This window comes from Sminthopsis crassicaudata, chromosome 1 (assembly GCF_048593235.1).
Source record: "Sminthopsis crassicaudata isolate SCR6 chromosome 1, ASM4859323v1, whole genome shotgun sequence".
NCBI lineage: Eukaryota > Metazoa > Chordata > Mammalia > Dasyuromorphia > Dasyuridae > Sminthopsis > Sminthopsis crassicaudata.
This window is the reverse complement of record NC_133617.1, coordinates 606,212,462-606,234,694: the sequence shown is the minus strand read 5'-3', so window position 1 is coordinate 606,234,694 and position 22,233 is coordinate 606,212,462. Positions and strand designations below refer to the sequence as shown.

General features: G+C 35.4%; 1 protein-coding gene across 1 annotated transcript in view; it reads right to left on the bottom strand.

Moving 5' to 3' along the window:
• SLC38A9 (solute carrier family 38 member 9) overlaps nucleotides 1–22,233 on the bottom strand; it is a 90,021-nt gene that overhangs the window by 2,963 nt on the left and 64,825 nt on the right. The window contains 3 exon segments of the mRNA XM_074282500.1: nucleotides 2,907–2,996; nucleotides 5,222–5,370; nucleotides 17,399–17,512. Of these exon segments, the coding sequence (XP_074138601.1) occupies nucleotides 2,907–2,996; nucleotides 5,222–5,370; nucleotides 17,399–17,512 (353 nt within the window).

The window sequence follows — 22,233 nt, the reverse complement described above, 5'->3', positions numbered from 1 at the left end:
AATTGTTGAATAAAAATTCAAAGGGTTCTACAAATCCTTTCCAAGCTAAAAGCAACAGGGCTTTATTTGTAAGGACTACCACTTCACACACCCCACCCTGTTTCCTAAAGACTCTCATTTTTCCCCTGCTAAAGAGAATTAGAGAAATAATTTCCTTGGGCAAGAGCTTCAGGACTCTGCCTTCAGAGATTTGATTGGGAAAGAAGACATACACAAAAAGAGACAGACAGATACAGAGAGGTAAGGAGAGAGAATGAGGGAGGGGGAAAGAGAAAGAGAAAGGGAGAGAGTGATCTTTATTTAAATCTAGTTATCTCTCTCTAAAGAAATATCTTTAGCCCAACATCCTGTGAATCATCCTAAAGATGCACAAATCTAATCCTTCTTTCATTTATTCAATCTACCATAAATTTTTTTTCTGGGGAAAAAGATAATAAGGAAGAAGTTTTCCATTTTTTTGTTCATCTATCTCTGCTATAGAAAAGAATCAAGTCTTTTATTTCTTTAATATAGCTTCCAATAATGTAGCATGTACATTAATTCAACATGTAGCATATATTTGCTTGAATGTTTTCTGACAAACCATGGATTATGAAACCATACACATAAGACTAATTTTAGCCTTTTATGCCAGAACCCCTCTTTTCTTAATAAGAAGATAATAACTTTTTTAAAAGTCTATGTAGTAATGATGGCATAATGTAGTGAATAGACTTTTTGAGTCACTCCCCACCATACTTCTGATTCAATACCTAGATGGATTTCTCAGTGTAAATGTATTCTCTTTGTTCTGGGAAACTGTAATAAAAGGATATAAAATTTTCTCCAATTTTATCTTGAGTTCTGAGCTAGAGAACAAGGCTCTGGCCCAACATTTCAGTGATAAATTTCTCTCTCTTTTCTTCAAGGATGTTTTCAACTCAATTGACTCTCCCTACTGCAATACTAGTAAGTACAGTCAGACTGGCAAATGCCTCTAGTTAATTTCATAAAGACAAAGGACAATTTTAAAACAAAGAAAAATAAACATATTTTCCCCAGATCCCAGAACCAAAAACCCTTCAGAATAATAAGAGGGATGGGGGGAGAAGAGATACAGAATTATTACCTGGAGGAGGAGGGGGTCACAGTGTTTGGAGAATTTTGACTTCCAGGGGAAGCAATTTTCAATTCTCTTTCCACTGTGAAAACATTCCTAGGGCTAACATGCCTATTTTCCATGAGTTACTTTACAATATAGATAGAGTAGACACAAAATAAGCCTGTGCCAAAAGGAACCAATCAGGAGTCAAAAAAAGGGCCAAAGGTCTTGCTCATTCCCAGAAGGCCTTTGCTGCTGTTTGCTGGGCACCTCATAGTGGCTTAAACCAAATTTGTGGTCAATTTTTGCTACAAAACATCCTATTCCTGCGTCCCACCTGTTCCTGGAAAAAACTGTCCACTCCCTATACTAACCTTTCCCTGAATCTCCCCTGGCTTTCAAGCATAAATTGTCTCTGCATCTCCCAGGGTGAGGGCTCCATTACCAGGCTATCCTGCTAAACAGGCCTAATAGCTTTTTCTTTTAACAAATTATTTTCTTCCAACTCAACCAGAACACCTCTCCATTTGGGGGGGTGGGTTTTTGCAGTTAACACTATACACACATATACACAGACAAAGAAAAAGAGATATATTTAAGATTTGTTTCTCTAAAAGACAATCTCTACTTTTGGTTTAAAAAAAAAAAAAAGAATAAAAAAAATAGAAAATAAAAGCAATTGAGGATAGCTAGGAAGGACGATGACTAGTGCAATGGCCCTGAAGTCAGGATACATGAGTTCAAATCCAGCCTCAGATACTACTAGCTATGTGAGGCTGGGCAAGTCACTTAACTTTAACCAACTTCTCCTTGTACCTCCCCGCCTCCCCTTTAAAAAAAAAAAAGAAAAGAAAGGAAGAAAACAGGAGCAATTAGGTAAGAGAAAAGTAATGGGATCTAAGGCAGAAAGAGACTAGGACCTCCCAAGAAGATATCGTGCCTATTGGAATTACTACTGTCAAACAAACCCCAAATCGGAGTGGATCGGATTGACTTTTGCAAAAAGCTGGCACTTAGATGATTGGGTCTACATCCCAAAGAGATCTTAAAGGAAAGAAAGGGACCCACATGTGCAAAAATGTTTGTGGCAGCCCTTTTTGTAGTGCCAAGAAACTGGAAACTGAGTGGATGCCCATCAATTGGAGAATGGTTGGGTAAATTATGGTATATGAATGCTATGGAATATTATTGTTCTGTAAGAAATGACCAGCAGGATGATTTTAGAAAGGCCTGGAGAGACTTACATAAACTGATGCTGAGTGAAATGAGCAAAGCCAGGAGATCATTGTACATGGCAACAACAAAAATATATGATGATCAACTATGACAGACTTAGCTCTTCTCAACAATGTAGTGATGACCCAAGATAATTCAATAGGCTTGAGATGGAAAATGCCATCCATATCCAGAGAGAACTATGGAGATTGAATATGGATTGAAGTATAGTATTTTCACCTTTTAGGGGGTTTGTTTGTTGTTTTCCCCTTGTGTTTTTTTCCCCTTTTGGTCTGATTTTTTTTTTGCACAACATGACAAATATGTTTAAAATGATTGTGCATGTATAACCTATATTCAGATTGCTTGCTGTCTTGGGAAGGGAGGAGGAAAAAAGTATGGAACACAAAGTCTTATAAAAAAGAAAGTTGAAAACTATCTTTACATGTATTTGGAAAAATAAAACAGTATTGAGAAAAAAAGCTGATACTTAGATATAATTAATTTCAGCATATTTGAAGAAACTATCATGACACAAGTAAATTAAGACATCAGAAAGGCTGTTTCTTATAAATAAATGTTAACTAAGTAAAGGATATGTGGTCATTACCTTATGATTCCTCCTATGTTTGGGTAGAAACAGGCCATGGTCACTCCAGCTCCCACGATAATGAGATTAAGAACCAGCACATGGAAAATACTTGAAGTCAAAAGATAGTCATGGAAGAAAGAAATAAAACAAAATGAGAAAAACAAAAACCAAATCAGCATTGAACTATTTTGAAAGATAACAGTCTTCTTTCATCACTTCCCTAAAATGACAATGGCATACTCATACAACTTCATCTTTTAGAATAAATCAGTCATTTAAATCAGAAGGGCATATAGTGACTGTGGCTCTACTAGATTTCAAACCCTATTAAAAGGTCAAGTGTAATCTGACAAATCATATGCATGCAACATGTGATTATTAATACATAATGCAGAAATTCTACCAAGAAAAATTACTCTCAATAAGTGAATTTCCAGATAAAAGCAAATCCTTTTAATGTAAAGTATGATCATAGGCTGATAAAACCTAGTGAGTTACACCAGAGAAAATGAAAAGCATCAGGAAAGGATAATTTAAAACATGCTACAATAAACAGGTAGTCTGTTACATGATCCAATAGACTTTAAAAATGTCTAATCTTCGAACCCATCTTTCTTGTCTGCTCAGGGACCTAATTTTTCTTGGGATGAGGAACACTCACTGACTAAGGCAGTGGCTGAACAAATTTCAAAGTTCAGCCAAAAAATTCCCCCCAAAACCATGCTGGACAAAGACACAACAAATGTACTCAAAGAAGGCTACTTTTTCTTTTTCTTTTTTTTCTGAGGCAACTGGGGTTAAGTGACTTGCCCAGAGTCACACAGCTTTTTTGTCTTGTTTTTAAAGGACATGCAAATTGTCTCTGTAGGGTTGACCAAGTCCTGGCTCTTATGAGTGGAGGCAGGCTGGCAAGATGGAAAAGGGACCCAAAGAAGAGCCCCCAAAGCTCATACTGGTACAGGCCAGTTTTTAGTCAGAGAGCTCTGTATTTAAGGAGCCACCCTTTGGCCCATACAGAGAGGGAAAAGCACAAAGAAAAAAGAAGAACAAACCAAGCATTTAAAAAATATTTTTGCCCATCATTGATTTTAGCTGACTATAAATAATTCAAAGGTTGTAAGACATAACTGGAACTTTGGATTTAATGAAATCTACCTCCTATATGTGGAAAGCTGAGGCTGTTGCTGTCTTAATTCTCCTGAGGAAAGAGAATTATTTGCTTTCAACTTTATATTTGGCAAATCTATGATTAAATTATTTAAAGTAAGAACTATTTATTTAATAGATAATAAAAACAGCTAGCATTTATAGTGTCTACTCTATACTAGGCACTGTGCTAAGCACTTTACAAATTTGACTATCATAACTGAGACTTAGAAACAAAATTTTTACTTAATCTGATCAAAACCCATTTTTCTCCTCAAATATATAAAAACCAAGACTATTTTGCAAATATGAACATTTAATAAAACAAAGAGTTTCAAGGCTGGTACACATTTTAATTCTTCTTTCACAATCTGCCCTAATACACCTTGTTCAAATATATAAATAATTAGTAACAAAAGAAATTAAAATATAATCTCACAAAATCTGTATTTTAAGTATAAGGTGCATAAACACGTGCATGCGCGCGCGCACACACACACGCACGCACACGCACGCACATGCACACACACACACACACACACACACACACACACACACACACACACACACTCCTGTCCTATTTTGAGGGCAAAACAATATTTTCATCATGGAGTGACTTGCAGAGAGGGTTGTGTAGTTTGGGACTTGAAGGTTGGTCTCTCCAATGTGCCTCTTAAACAAGGGTGAGAGTCCTATGACTTTTCAGGCTTCCAAGCAATTCTTCAAGATTGTAAGTCATAGATAAGAATTTTCTAAGTTGTTTCTAATACCTGTGAAATTCTCCCTCCCCCAACCAACTAATAAGGTAATCCAAATTAATATCAGAAGTCATTTAACTTAGCTTCCTCTCTCTGGACTGAGGTGTTCTTATTCTAGATAACTGGGGTATGATCTTGGGCAAATTACCTAAAATCTCTCTTGATTTCATTTTTCTCACCCATTAAATGAAGGTGTCAAGCTAGATGACTTTGAAGGTCCTTTCTGGCTTGAAATCTATGATCCTTGATTGTTTTCCCTATTTAAAAATATCCAGATAAGAATTTTAAAACCTGTACTGAGAAACCAATAAAGAACTGAAGGGGATTGTTACAGTTTAAAATGCTCTATTTTGAAATAGCAAATTTAATTTCATTCTTTACATACTCTGACACTCCAGAAATTCTATTGCCATTGAAAAAAAGTCTTACCTAGGATATACATTACCGAAGATATATCCCAATAACTGGACTCGAGCCAAGTAGCCCAGAAGTGGGTAGACAGTCATCATTTGGAACAGCAGAAACATCCTTCCAATGAATGACAAGATGTCACTGCTCGGAAAATTGTCTAAGAAATTCTAATCCAAGAATATTAGTAAGAAAACATCAAAACAATTCTTGACAAATAAATTCTGTACACCATATTATAAAAAGGTAAAACATGTTTCTCAGTCTAGGTATTCAAAGTAGTAAAGGCATGTCAGTTAGGCTTTTATCTATTTGCAACGACTATTTTAGTCCAATCTTTTCATTCATAACAATTCTGTGAAGAAAAGCAAGGATCCCCTCATGTGAATCTATGGAAGCTTCTGTCTCAGCACTATCACCAAACGGAAAGGTATAATTTCCCTACTTCCTGTTTCCATTCTTGCTTCCCCAAAATGGCTTGATATATGGAAAGTCTGTCACACAGAATTGTTCTTTATTCCTTTCTCTGCCATACACATGTCAGCTGAAAGAATGGAACCAATTTGTTCATCAGAAATGAAAAATTTCCAGTAAGTTTTCTCTGAGAAAGATTCTGTAGTCAAGGACAGAAGAAAACTTACCAAAGCTGCTATCAGAGCAGTAACACAGTAATTTAACATCCTCCCTACCCCCCACTGAATCCATGATTTCATGGGCATAGGAAAACATCAAGAAGAAAATACCCTCTTGCCAACTCAGACCTGGGACTACTGTCAATTTACAGCTTGAGAGGTCACAAAGTCAGGCTGAATCAGATGTAGGACTAAAGTTCTTACATTTGACTGTTAACTATATTTCTTCTATAAAGCAAATAACAAAGTTATCAGCTGTTGATCACCTGGAGGTGAGCTCCATCACCAATAAAACTACTTTCTCTGATGACCCAATAGCCAAATCTTCCCTGTCTCCAAATTCCTCAAGTCCCATGATTTTTTGTATCACTTATTGTCCCTTTAAATTCGGTTAAATCTTTATTAAGTACTTCCTGAGAGTAAGACACAGTGCTAGAGATTTGGGGCCCAAAGAGGCTCCTAAGCCCACTGGGAAGCAGGGATAAAACTATGTTCAGCCAAGGATAATATCAAGATAAATTGTGATGGGAGAAAAGAGGAGATCCTGAGGAACTGCTATATGAAAATCTAAGAGGAAAAGAATGTTTCAAGAAGGGAGAATTCTTTCATTAATATTCTCTTCCCTTGCCTTTGATGAAGCTTCTCTCTCCTAGTTCTCTTCTTGTCTAACAGATTCTTTTCGTGATTTATCTTCTTTCTCCTGTTCTCTAAGTATGGAAGTCCTTCAAGAATCTGTCCTATGCCTGCTCTGCTTTCTCTTTTCTCTTGGCAATCAGAGGATCACAGATTTAAAGCTGCAAAAGGAGTTGATGAGATAACCAAATGAGATACTATGGAGTAGAGGGTAGGGAGGGTCAGCAAACTGTAAAGGGCCATAAAGTAAGTATTTTAGACTTTGTGAACCATGAGGCAAAACAGAATTTTTCAGGTACTCAGAAAACAAATTTCTATCAGTCTTTACTGTCAAAATTCAAAACAACAACAACAACAATATGAGACTTTCTATACAGGTATACTAATGAGAAAGAAGGAATTCTTTTTGGGGATAACATTTTGTTTCATTAGGATTCAAAGTTTGAGTTATTTTTCATTAAAATTGCATACAATCATCTGTCAGTGCTGATTATATTTGAAAATATCTTTCACAAGCAGATGTATAAGAATCTAAAGCAAAGAGGTTAAGTGACTTGGTCAAGATGACATAGTTATAGTTTCAGGCCAAATTTGATTTCTTCTTGACTCCAGATCTCTAGTTCCAGCTCTGTCCACTGTGCCAAGGAAATTCTTCTAACAGAAGATCCCTTTTTGAAATTTAATAGGCTATCATTTGTAAAATTCAATTTGCTCCCAAACAATCTCTAATTCATTTATATGTGTGAGACAAGCAAAATAATTCTTAGAACATTTTGTACCATAACTGTCATCTTTATAACATTTTAAAGTTTATGAAATGCTGTAAGTGTAAGTATTGGAATTTCTACTTTATAGATGAAAAAACTAAAAGTGAGAGGTAAAATTATTTGCTCGTGGCCATATATCTACTGTCAGAGCTTGAATTTTAACCCAGGTTTCCTGACTTAAAATCTATATCTCATTCTATTATACTATGCTTCCTCTCAAGAGAATTATGAAGCATATTAAAAACTCCTTTGTGGTTCAACTGAAAATATTATAAAATAAATATTTCTTTGGTCTAACATCCTTTCCAGATTTAGCTGAAGGAAGGAGACTTTACCAGTACTTAGACAAACTTCTCAGGAAATAGTGTCTTCAGCTAAAATTATTGTCTACTAAAATCCCCTTATGCTGATCCCTCCTACTTTTTTTTTTTTTTTCTTTTTAAACTTAAGTATATAAAAAATCAAGGAGGAAAGCCAAGGATTTAGAAACTAGGTTGAAGGGAGTAATCATTTTTAGATAAGAATACTACAATTCTAGTTAAGATCTTTGACCTTTTCTCTTGACGGGAAAAAGGAACTGATTTGAGGGAGATCTTTTGTGACCAGGTCTGGGGGAAAGGAAAATCAGCAAGACAGCTCTTGAAGGAAGGAAATGGTCTTAAAGGAATTGCATGATTTTAGGGAAATGATTTTCCAAGATTAAGTTACTATTGTTTAGGACTGATGAATGATATATTAACTTATACTTAACCCTGAGTTTGAGGTAGTGAAATTTTCCTTGTTCAAGATTTCTTTGATTACACATTTATTAAGCACTTCCTATGTGCCAGGCTGTGGCAGGTAGTGGATATAATGCTTGGCCCAGAGTCAGGAAGATTCCTCTTCCTAAGTTCAAATGCAACCTCAGACATTTACTAGCTATGGGACCCTGGGCAAGTCCCTTAATCCAGTTTGCATCAGTTTCTTTATCATAAATAGAGCTGGAGAAGGAATTGGTAAACCATTCCAGCATCTTTGCCAAGAAAACCCCAACTGGCATCATGAGAAGTCAGACATTACTGAAAATCAGATATTACTGAAAACAATTGGGAAGATAATGATGTACATTTGACATAAATAAAATAACTGGATACAGGAGAAAATTTGGGAGGAAAATTGGTTTTGTATATACTGAGTTTGAAATGGCTTTAGGACATTCAGTTAGATATGTCCAATAGATAGTTGTTGATATAAGAATATATATTAGGATCTCGATTAAGGTTGGATAATTATCTTTAGAGAGGTATCTGAAAAGGAATAGTATAGAATAGGGGTCAATATACTTTTTCCTATAAAGAATGAGAGAAATTATCATGGACTTTGTAGTCTTATGCAGATAATTTATATAACAAGAAAAAAACATTTTCACCAATTTTTCTTGTCAATATTAAAAACAATAATGCAAAATTTTCTGTAATACTGTTCTACTAATGAAAAGAAAGTAATTCTTCTTTTGGGAGGGAGGAATAACATTTTGTTTCATTTGGGATCCAAAGTTAGTGTTCTCTTAGCATTAAAATTGATTACATATGGTCATCTGTTAATGTGGATCATATTTCACATATGAAAGTGACTTTTTCAATTAAGTACTAATTGTGAAATTATAAGCATATGATTTTTTTAATGATTCAGTTTGTATTCAGATACAATAAGTTTCTTCTCTAGGTATGGATTTTAGATTGTTCAAATGAGTTATTCAGAGTAGTCATAGATTATTGAACTGCTGAGAACAGCAAAATCATTTATAGCTGGTCATCCCAGAAAATTGCTATTATTTTGTATATAGTACATATTACTTTGAGTAAGTTTATGGAGGACTTTGCAGGTTTTTTTCCCCAAGAGCATTCTGTTCATCACTTCCCACAGAACAACAATATTCCATGATAGTCATACACCACAATTTATTCAGCTATTCTCCAACTGATGGGCAACCTCATAATTCTTTGCCCTGAGAAAAGAGTTGCTCCAAATATTTTTATACATATAGGTTCTTTTCCTCCCCCCTCCCCATCTTTTAAAAATCTCTTTTGGTATTCCTGCCTAATAGTGATATTGTTAGGTCAAAGGAAATTCATGAAACTATAGCCCTTTGGACACAGATCATATCTTTTGATCATTTATTAATTGGGCATGACTCTTTTTTTTTTTTTTTAAATAAATTTGACTCAGTTTCTTCTAAGCATATGATTAAAAAAAAAAAAAGTTTCTGTTGATGTCTTTTGTTTTAAATCATCATAGTTTCCCTCCATATCTCTTCTCCTCTTACAGAGCTATCCCTCATAACAAAAAGTATTTTTTTTACTTCTTTAAAAATTATTATTATAGCTTTTATTTTCAAGATATATACATGGGTAATTTTTCAGCATTGACAATTGCAAAACCTTTTGTTCCAATTTTTTCCTTTCCTTCCCCTCACCCCCTCCCCCAGATGGTAGGTTAACCAATACATGTTAAATATGTTAAAGTATAAGTTAAATACAATATATGTATACATGTCCATACAGTTATTCTGCTGCACAAAAAGAATCGGATTTTGAAATAGTATACAATTAACCTATGAAGGAAATAAAAAATGCAGGCGGACAAAAATAGAGGGAACAAAAAGTATTTTTAAAAGAAATGAAATAGAAGTAGAGGAAAAAAAATCAGCACGACCAACTCATACATTGAAAAAGTTAATAAACATGGGCAATGTACAACACTTGTGGGTTTCCCATCTCCATGAATTAGGGATGATTTGGAGGTGTTCTTTCTCATATCTTTTCTAAGACAGAGCATATAATTTTAATTGAACTAAAAGCATAATAGTCTTAAACCAGTCTACTTTACTCTGAATACATTTCTTAGGTTGTCATAATCAAACACAATTTAATTAATTCACCATTAGTAAGTGACTTTTCATGCTTGACTAACAAGTGAGACACTCAGAAATTTCATTTGGTTGCAACAACTTCATTTTCAATTTTTATTTTTGTTAAAAAATTCTTCTCTGATGAGATACCCCGTTTTAAATTTTATAATTTTTCTGACTGTTACTATTCTGTGAGTTGGGAATACTATGTTGAGTGTTTAGTCTGACAATGTTGATATATTTTGTATTCTTATAGCTTATAAGCTCAATGCTCTGACATCTAATTTGATAATAAAATAATCCCCATTCCACTGTGGATATGCCAAAATTTATTTTTCCCCTTTGTTTTGACATGAAGAATATGCATTGAAGATTAAAAAAAAATATTATGGTCTGATACAATGGATGGCATGCAAACTGTTGAAGGTATAACTCTATCACTGCATTTTTGTAGTGTGCCCAGCAGCAGTGCCAAGTGATAAGAACCCCACATCTGGTCTCTATCACAACTATTCAAGTCTGTTGTGTAGCATGAAAGCAGCTATAGACAATGTAGACAAAAAAAGCTGACTGTGTTCAAACAAAACTTTATTTACGGACACTGGAAATGTGAATTTCACATAATTTTTGCATGCCACAAAACAATATTCTTCTTTTGATTATTTTTTTCAATCACTCAAAAACCATTTTAAACTCACAGGCCATATAAGAAGAGGCAATGGGTAGGATTTAAGCAGCAGGCCGTAGTTTAGCAACCCTTGGTAGAAGGAGAGAAGAGAAAACTCAGGACACTGCCTTGAGGGGATACCCACAGTTAATGGATGTGACCTGGAGGAAGATTCAGCAAAAGAGGGTGAGAAGGAAAGTCACCCAAAGAGGAGGTCATGGAAGAGAGAGCCATGTTCCAATAAACTTGAAGGAGAGAGAACATCTAGAATAAGAGGGGAACAAGTCAGTGGCTGCCAACAAGACAAGAAGGATGATGCCTGAGTTTGGTGATTAAAAAAGCATCAATAACTTTGGTGGGAGCAGTTTCAATTGAATGACAAGTCAGAAGCTGTCCAAACTGTGGAGGGTTTTAGAAAAAAGCAAAAGGAAAGGAAGCAGAGACCAAAACCAGAAAGCTTTTTCAAGGATTTTAGTCATAGAAGGGAGAAGATACAGAGTATAGCCAGAGGGAGTGAATAGATAGGGTTTCTAAGGATGGGGAGGCATGGGCATGTTTGTAGGCAGTAGGGAAGCAGTTAGTTGGGGAAAATGGAAGATTAGTGGAAGATTATGGTTGACAAAAGGGCACTGTGCTGGGGAAAAAGGAATGGAAGGGGATTATAAAGGCACATAGTAGGGTTTGCCTTGGGTGGGAGAAGGCCCACTTCTCCACATGAGACAACCTGAAGGAGGAGAAAGTATGAAAGACGTCTGAGTGATGTGAGATGAAGAGGGAGGATTTAGCAAATGGTCTTCACTGTTTCATTGAATCAGGTTGCTATGGGAAACTTGAGGAAAAAAGAAAAAGTCTAGAGTAGTTGCCATGGTGAGTGGGTTAGGGAGATTATTAGAAAGATGTAAAAGAATTGCCTATGCAATGAGGGCCTAGTTAAGATTATATTGGGTACTGGACCTACTCAGTGTGGTATTGTAGTTTTTTTCCAGCTCTGTTCAACAATACATAAATAGGAATGAAAGAGGCAGGCAGAAAGAATAATCTAAGGTTACGCTTGGCAAAGCATGATTGGCTATGAGTTAAGAGGCAAAGAATTCAAATAGAAAATAATGGTGAATTTGTCTGGTCCCCCAAAGGCCAAGATAGGGATTAGTGGAGAGTATAATATTGTAGCTAGTACAGACACGACCGCTCAGGAAAGAACTGCAGGGTGGAGGGACCAAAGGTTACGTTGAGGAAAGAGATCAGAGTTAAGGGTCATAAGGCAAAAGGAAGGAGAGAACAATTAAAGATTGTGATCAGATAAAGGAATTTCAGAGTTCATGAACGTAGAAGTAGAACACTTGCATGTGTTGGCAAGTTCAAAGGTAAGCTCAACATTGGAGCATGTCACAGTAACTGAGAAGTCAAAATGTTTGAGGGAAGTCTCAAACCATATATTGAAGGTACCTGTAAAAGTTACTGCAAATATGTCACGTGCATGAATGGGACTCATTGGATGAAATTTTCTCAGTTTGAGACTAAGTCACACAATCCCTATTCTCAGAGCCAGGTCAGACCCTCAGTCAGTGAAATTACAGAAAGTGACATGACCAGTGGGAAGCAGACAACATTGGTGACCATTGGTCAAGGATGATTGCGTCCTTTTCGTCTATCCAATGAAAAGGCTCGGGTCTTTTGCTATTTAAATCCCAGCTTATCAGGTTCCAGGAGCACATGATAGGAGTTGGATGTCTCCCACGTATGCTTGGGTCTCTCCCTGCAGAGACTAACTAAATGCTTTCTCTTTGTACCTGATTAGTTAATTTGGGAAAAGAGTTCTAGCACTCATCCCACACAAGCAAAAAGAGATATCTAAGAACCTGAGCAGACTCTCAGTTTGGACATCCCTCTCTGAAACTGAACAAATGCTTAAATTCGGAACAATGACAAATTAATGAAAACTTTCTGGCAAGTTTGTGACTATGATGCAAAACACCATAAATTTTTTTTCCTGTGACAATTAAATGATGCCTTTTGACTCAGATTACAATTTATAATAAGTTAAGCCATCAATGGGCTACGACTGTTCCTGTAATAGATTTACACTGCTAAATAAACACAGATGAGAAGACCTTTTACACCCTTACACAAAATATTTTAGATCAGAGCTGCCTGACTTCACTGACTCCCTATTTAGGCCCATGACATCTGACCATTTGAGAGGAAGGTTACACTTAAGAGATATTTGTGAATATTGTCCCCATTGGTGTTTATGGCTACCTTATATGTTCCAATTCCTGAATTATGTAAGTGTAAGCTTTTCCTTTAACAGTTATAAATCACCTCCCTGACCTAGGTGGAACTAAGCCAATTACATCTGTGGACCTCAAAGCATCTGTGGCCTTTTCTTTGTGGCCAAATTCTTCAGAGTAAGGCAAGATCAAACAATTTCTCTTGGGCCTGGAGGCTTGCATAAATCTTTCCCAATGGGTAAAAAATATACTCATTCCTACCTTTTACAAGAAACATTCCATAAACCAATTAAGTCCAGTCCTCTTTCAATTCTTTAGCATGTATATTGCTTATTTTGTATATATTTGTTTGCATGTTATCTCTCCTATTAGGTTGTAATCTCCTTAAGGGAGGGACTGTCTTTCTCCTCTTTTTGTGCTTTGGTGTCTGGTGTTTAAATGCTGTTTATCCCTCATTTTTAAAGAGCACTAATGATATCACAGGGTGAAGTCTTGACTAGTTGGATTTAAGTGAGGCAGTCACACAAACTTATCAGCCTCACCCTCCAGGATGACTGAAGGTCCAGGGTGTGGTGTGAGAGAAATAATCATCGAATAACTAATTGTTAAAATTGGGGAGACAAAGGATTTTTTCTGAAAGCTTATTCTCTGCTAGGCCAAACCAGCATGTGAAAGACAATACTGATTAAGAAATTGGATTAACTTTTTTCTTAATCTGGTTTTCATTCCACTCAGGCAAGGAAGCCCAAAGTGTTCTATTCAGGTTTGGGTGGGGACAAATTCTTTGGTTGGATTGTCCAAGACTGAGGGTGGTTTGGAAATAAATGACAATCAAAATGTTATCTCCTAGCCCTACCTTAGAATAGGTTTACCTTTTTTTTTTTTTTTTTTTTTTAAATGATATTCATTCATCTCATTTTTACAGTTTTCTAAATTCCTTCTCTGATTTATTACAGTATGAGTTGATCTACTAACAGCTAGGTGGATAAAGTGCTAGGCCTGGAGACAGGAAGATATGAATTCAAATTTAGTTTCAGATACTAGTTATTGTTATAGTGTTATTAATATGAACGGATATAAAGAGAAATATAATTTTGTGATTTGCAAGAATCATCCTCAGAGCAATTTGGAACTATGTCCAAAGGATTATAAAACTATGCATACCCTTGCATCCAGCAGTGTCTTTACTGGATCTGTATCCCAAAGAGATTAAAAAGGGAAAAGGAACCACATGTACAAAAATGTAGCAGCCCTTTTTATATCCATCAGTTGGAGGGGAATGGCTGAATAAATTATGGTATATGCATGTAATAGAATATTATTGTTCTATAAGAAATGATGAACAAGCTGATTTCAGAAAAGTCTGAAAAAATTTACATGAACTGATGCTAAGTGAGCAGAACCAAGAGAACACTGTACATAGTAATAAGATTATGTGATGATCAGTTATGATGAATTTGGCTCTTTTCAACAATGAGATTCAGGGCAATTCCAATAGACTTGTGGTGGAAAGTACCATTTGCATCCAGAGAGAGGACTATGAAAACTGAATATGGATCAAAGGATAGTATTTTCACTTTTTGTTGTTATTGTTTGCTTGTGGGTTTTTTTCCCTTTTTATCTGGTTTTTATTGTACAGCATGACAAATATGGAAATATGTTTAGAAGAACTAGTTGCATATGCTTAACCTTGTCTTGGGGCAGAAAAGGGAGAGGGAGAGAAAAAAAAAATTGGAACACAAGATCTTGCAAAGGTGAATTCTGGAAACTATTCTTGCATAGATATGGAAAAAATTTTTTAAATCACTCACAAATTAACAGAAAAAAGAACAGCTAAGCAAGACAGTAGGAAAGTTTACACTGACACATTAAAGGCTTAAAGTTCAGATAAAAGACACTGAGAAATGCAGATGCATAAAAATATTCTTCAAAGTAGAACATTTTAAAATCTATTTCTCATTCACAGAATAGAAATCTCCCCTCCCCCCCCTTTTTTGTCAGTATTTAAGCCAACTGGAAAAAAAAAAAAAAAGGGCAGAAAAACAATAACTCCAGGCTTGTTGTAGGTGACAAAGAATACTTTAAGACTTCACTGAAAAATAAGAGAATAGCTGTGAATTCCCCTTGAGGAAATGCTGGTTTCCCCCTTTAGGGAGTTGAAGTTAATTTTGAGATTTCTCATGATTTCCAAACTTAATTTTTAGATATACTACTAGTATTCTAGTGGATTTGGGAAAGTAATTGTAATTATGTAGCAACATTTAGACTTGAGTAATTTAAAATTTGGCTTTTTACTGAGCAATTATTATTTATCTATAGTTAAAATATGTTTTGAATAGTAACTGCTGATGCCATATCTTGTAGTTTTAAGTGGAAGTGATAACTATTCTAACATATCTAAATATTGAAAATAGAACCCAGATGCATGGAATATTTTTTCCACATAGATGATTTTAAATGCATTTAACTGGATTAATTTTGTATTTGTCAACTTGTTTTATGTTTTACATATTATGTTAATGAGATTATTTTATATTGGTGCCATGTTTTAAGGTTTTTTGCATTTTAATTTTAGAAAATATATATGCCTTTTAAAATGTGGGAAACTACCTAGAGCTTGGTTTATTTATAATGTTAGAAGGTGAAATCCTTTTTTTATGTCAGTGCTAACTGATTTATGGATGAGAAAAATTACATATTAATGACATTTGTCTGGAAGTCAGCATTCTTTTATTAGGGACTGTCTTAGGAATTCAAATGTGCATGTTCTGCTTTATCAGAAAGTTATTTTGGGTTTGGGAAACATTTCAGCAGATTTTGGTAAGTAGGAAATACCAGCATAATTTGAAAGCATTTTATAAGGAGTCTGAAATACTGTCTTTACTATATTTCAATGATAAATTTTGTGATTTGTAGAAATCTAAACCATACTGTCATACCCTATTTAAATGACTTCCACTTTATTTTTGGTATTGTTTGAACTTGCATCACCTGATGCTTATAACAGGTCCTATAGCAAAGGCCTAGTTAACTGCCTGCAGGATCCTCTCTGAGTGAATAGAAGGCTGGTTTTATAAGAGAAAAAAAAAATCAATTGAAAAATTCAGACCACGAATAAACTTTGGTATCTATGTTTTTAAAAACTGTGTGAAGCCTATGTAAAGGGAGTTTTCAAAAGTATAATCCAATTTGGGAAAGTAATTGTAATTATGTAGCAACATTTAGACTTGAGCAATTTAAAATTTGGCTTTTTACTAAGCAATTATCTTGGGGGGGGGGCTGGAACACAAGATTTTGCAAGGGCTAATGTTTCAGAATTATCTATGCATATTTTTAAAAAATAAAAAGCTTTAAAAAAAAAAAAAAAAAGTATAATCCAAGGCTGTCCTGGAACCTGCCAGGCAATTTAGAAAAAGGAGATTGAAGCTTTTCTCCAACTCTTCAGAACAATTATTACTTTAATCTTATTTCTTTTTTCAGTTTCAATTAACCATTTAAAAGACCTGCTATTCAAACGACCAACTTATTCAGTCTAAAATAGTTCTTCATTATCTTGCTCTGTACTTAATACAATGCAAATATACAAAAAAGGAAAGGGAAGGATTCATGTTAATTAGTTTTGCTGTAGTCCTCAAAATAATATATGTAATTTTTAATAAATGTATATAAAATTTTCTCTTGAATTAAAAAAAGATTTTAATATGTGCCTATAAGAATAAACATGAATGATGGGTGACAGCACAATTGAGAAACAGATAGGAAAGCATCTACAAACATTCTTCTTTTAACTTACTACTTCAATATTGATAAGCAGACATTTTTAGTACAGGAATTGATACTCCATATGCTTCCACACACCAGTGCTTTAGGCTCATGCCATTTCCTACATCTTGAATATCTCACCCCCTCATTTGCATCTAATAAAATCTTACCCAGATATTAAGGACCAAGGCAAATGCTAGCTTTTGCATGATGCCTACCCTGATTCTTAAATTAATAACATCTTTTTTCTTGCCTGGCTGCCACAAGGTACTCAGTTTGTATCTCTCATGGAATTTCCAAACATCATTCTGGATTAAAATTATCTGAGTATATGTTCTATCTTAGCTGTGATTTCCAAGAGGGGAAGGGACTAGTCTCATTTAATCTATCTCCTATCTACACATAGGAGGAATTAAATGTTTTCAGTCTATAGCACTACCTACTGGTTAATAGTCACACTGGTAACTACGAGGTTTATTTTTTTAAGAAAGAGTGAACAATGGATTGGATTCTGTTTTCTCTGGAAATGTTATGGAATTTATGTAGTTCATTTGGAAAAGAAACACTGCACAATACATAGGTATAAATATTTTTTGTATAATGCATATTTGCTTACCTGCTCAATGCATTCTTTGGATAACGGTGGAGAGGGAAATGAAGCAAAAACCAGGATACCAATGTAGAGATATGTTAACATCACCAGCAAATAAGCAATGGAGAGATCCCTTACCTGCAAAGACAGGATCTGGCATATTTATTCTAAAAAATAACAAGCTAAAGTCATTTTGAATAACATAAAAATAACATTATAAATAAATGCCAAATGAGTCTTCCTTATTTTTTTTCTTGTAACAGTCCTTACTCAATTTATTGCACAATCAATTATACCTATATAAAACACATGGCATAAAAGGAAAGTGAAGTGATAATTAATATGTTGATAAGAACATCAACAAAATGAAAATTCCTTACTACTGGCCTCTGTATTCTTCTTACCCATTATATGCATATATCCATTTTCAGCCCTAAAATTCTAAGATTTCTTTACCTAGATATTATGAGTAAAATATCTCTTCCTGACCATCCCTCCCCTAATATGGGTAGCCTCAGCTGCTAGGATAGAAGTTCTTTGAGAGCAGGGGCTGTCTTTGCTTTTAGCACTAAGCAAAAATCCTTAGTATTTACTGCTATGTTAAATAAGGGTTTTTTCATTCATTTTGAAAATTAATGTCTAATATTACAGAAACTCTGAGTTAGTTTGTTCTTAAATAAATAAGAAAACCAATGGAGACTACACTAAAAATAACTAAATCAACAATTACACAAGTAAATTAAGTCATTCTACAAATCCTTAAAGTAGACCCATAATTAAAAGAAGTGGAGTATGTTATAGTTAATAAAGAAGAAAGATTAGCCAAAATATCAGGCAGTAAGTATTAAAGACACATTTATTTAAACCTAAACAACAAACAGAATGAAATTGAGAGACAGCTGTTCAAACAGATGTGCAATGTTATTGTTGGATTTCAAAAACATATACAGAGCATTGAATACAAAGGATTGCTTCCATCTGTTGCTGCTCTCTCTCTTGGCCCCATGCAAGTTAAAAGCTTCAAGACGTTTAATATAGCCATCTGTTAGAGCCAAGTTGCAGACTCTATGTTGGACGAATCTGCAATCTATCAGCACTAAAAAGTTACAGCCAAACCCTTCAGCACAACTAAATTATGGCAAAGATCCTATTCTCTCTGAGCATAAATAACTTTGAAAGCTAAGGAAAGAGATTAAAGAAACAATATGTATATTATCACTTTAATTTCCTTTCGTTCAGCCTACTTCACATTGCCCTAGTTGACAGTGCAACAAGAAAATCGTCCTTAAGTCTACATGGAAGAGAATACTGGTTTGAGGGACACTGATGGGTGGGGAGGGGGATGGCAGGGAAAGGCCCGTTTGCGGCTGGATGTGGTAACATGTACCAGGCTAGGTTTTTTATACAAAGCACCAAGCATGCTTTGATGGGGGAAGGAGTGATGTTAGGAGGAATACTTAGCAATGGCTGCTCTCCCAGACCTGCAGGTACCTTTTCATAGGGAGACCCAGAAACTGTCTCAACACCACTGGGAGGGTGTGTGCAGGTGCATCCTCTCACAAAACCAAGGATCAAGTCTTTGTAAGCTGAGTCTTGAAACATCTGGCAGCTGTGAATTTCAGTTTTGAGCATCAGAACAATATGGACTATGGCAAAGGCTATAGGAATGGACAGCTTTGGAGGTTCAACCAATTGTAACATTCTTACTCACGGAGGTAAGTGTAGCCAAAACTCCCCCAAATTCTTACAGAGGTAAGTGCAGCCAAAACTTCCCCAAATCAACAAAATGCAGTTACATTCTAAAACAAAAGTTGGCTAAGGAGGTAGCACAAACTTTTAGATCCCGTGCCTTACCCGAGCCAGTGAATTCAATAACTGGAAATATAAAACCATAATTAGGTGTCGATTGTTTCTGTAAGCTCCATACAAAAACCTTCCAGTGTCCAATAGGGGATTATTTCCTGTGAAGTAGAGGTGGCTCAGCAGGCAACCTATCCCAACAGAAGGGCTATTATATTATTATATAAATATAATAATAAAGCCATTTTGGCCAAAGCTATGAGGAGTGCTGAGGAGGCTCCCCAAGACTGTGAGGCAACGAATAGCTTCTATTACATCAGAAATTCCAGCAGGTCCTCAATCTATTTATACAGAGTACAAACTTTAAGGACTTGCACTATCAGGGATTTAGGAAGCTGACTAGCTATTTCCAGAGCCACTCTGGGCTCCAAAATGATGGAATGCAAACTTAGCTTGAAGTTGGGGATTTTGCTTTTGCTCATAGAAGGATTAGAGATGCAGCTGTTGATAACTGGGACAATAAACAGACCCAGATGGGGGACCACTCCCAAGGAGAAATGGTAGGGACCAAAGTGAATTTTTCAGGGGGTGGGGTAAGGCCATTGGGGTTAAGTGATTTGCCCAGGGTCAAAAAGCTAGTGAATGTCAAGTGTCTGAGGCCAAATTTGAACTCAGGTCCTCCTGACCCCAGGGCTGGTATTTTAGCCACATGCTGCCTCTGAAATGAATTAATTTTAAAGCAAAAGGAAATATTTTGTTTCACTCAACAAAAATGTCTTTTCACACTTCTTCCTCTCCAACTGAGAATGAAAGAAAAAAAAAAACATATTACCTATATATATATATACATAGTCAACGAAAACAGATTTTTCACATTGACCGTGTCCAAAGAAACATTTTTCTGCATTCTGAATCCTTTCTCTATCAGGAGGTGGACAGCATGATTCCTCATTAGTATTCTGGAATCATGCTTGGTCATTAACTGATAAGAATTCCTAATTCTTTCAAAATTGTATGCCTTTACCATATTCCTTTCATTGCATAAACTGTCCTGATCCTGTTCACTCTGCATCAGTTCATATAGGACTTCATAAGTTTCTCTGAAATCCTTTCCTTCATCATTCTGACAGTCCAAAAGTATTCCATCACATTTGTATACTTACATTTATACTTGTTAATTTCCCTTGTGGGTGCTCCCTCAGACTCAAATTATTTTCTAGCTCAAAAAGAATATAAATAGCTTTGCATATCCTCAAAGTTTGTTTGGCTTAAGACTAATCTCTCCTTCAACTTATCTTCCTCTAATTCTCCTTTTCTTTTTTTCTTTTCATTTGTATTGCTGCATAATGATTGCTTTGTATGTACACCCGACATGTACACAAACACACACACACACACACACACACACACACACACACACACAACACACAGCTTATATTCACCAAATCAGTTCCTATGTCTACCCATGTTTCTCTGAATTCTTTATATTCATAAATTTCTTACAGTGAAGTAAAATTTTTAAAAATTATTTTTTTCCGGGGGCAGCTAGGTGGCGCGGTGGATAAAGCACCAGCCTTGAATTCAGGAGGACCCAAGTTCAAATCTGGTCTCAGACACTTAACACTTCCTAGCTGTGTGACCCTGGGCAAGTCACTTAACCCCAGCCTCAAAAAAAAAAAAAAAAAAAAAAAAAAAATTATTTTTTTCCAATCAGCAAAAATCCACATTTTCTGCCTTCCACCCCCTACTCTCCCAAAAAAACATAACCCTAGTTATAAATGTATATAGTCAAGCAAAACAAACTTCCACACTTCCTATATTAAAAATAAACATCAAAATCCAAGTCTTATTCTTCACTTCTCTATCAAGAGGTGAGTAACAGATTTCATTATTAGTCCTTTGGAATCATATTTGATTACTATATTGATTAGTGTTCCTATTTCTTTCAGAATTGTTTTTCTTTACCATATTGATGCTGCTGTACAAACTGTTTTCCTAGTTCTGTTCACTTTACTCAGTCAATTCATACAAATCTTGACTAGTTTCTCTGAAACCATCCCCTTCTTCATTTATTACAGCACAATATATTCTACTATAACTGTGTAGCATAACTTAATCCACCATCCCCCAATTCACCACCTCAGATTTCTATTCTTTGCCACTTCTTTAGGGGTGTAAAACTGAAAACTGATTATAGTTCTCTTTTTTAAAACTTAATCTAACTGGTGTAGATTTAATATTTTCCCACAACAGGCAAATCCAAATTCCTTTGTAACTTCACCCTTCATTTCCACTCAGGACTCAATTCTATTGTGAAACTCATCTCCATTCCTTAGTATAGTCTACCTCTATAATCGCATTCACTACCTAACTCTAATTCAAGTCACTGTGTAACTTCAATCAGCACTCAACTCAAATTCAAATCCATTCAATTAAAGATTTGCAGACTCTTCTTCTCTGTAGACTAATCCATCCTATCACCTGAGATTTACTTGCATAGCTCTCATTTCTTTAAAAAAATTTTCCCCTCATGTATCCTCATTTCATTTATAAAAACATTTTTCAATTCCTGCTTCACCTCTTTTAAGAATTCTAATTAAGTTTGTGCCCAAGTTGTGTTTTTCTCTGAATCTCTGCTTATAGATGTTTTGGAGTCATTCTCTCTTCTAGTTTTTGTCTTGAGCTTTCCTGACACCATAATAGCTTTTTACAATGTGCTTCTTTATAGTTTCCTCACACTTCCAGCCTAATTTCCTGATTGTGGATTTGATGTTTGGACTGGATTCTACTGTCTTTTTGGAGCGAAAGCTGAGCCTGTTGGACCTGTAAACTATTTAATGCCCCCAAACTGGTCTGCTCCAAGGCAGAATCTGATTGTTGCTCCCTGGTCTGAACTTTGTAAGTTCTTGACCTTTCAGTCAGAGTAATAATAGACTGCTACTGGACTTAGCCCTATCAACTGAGAAACTGTTGCTTCAGAGAGAAATTGTAGGCTTTCCTTTGACAGTCTGGAAGTCCTGTCCTGTAAGGTAGGCCTGAAGTTGGAATGGAGACCCAAT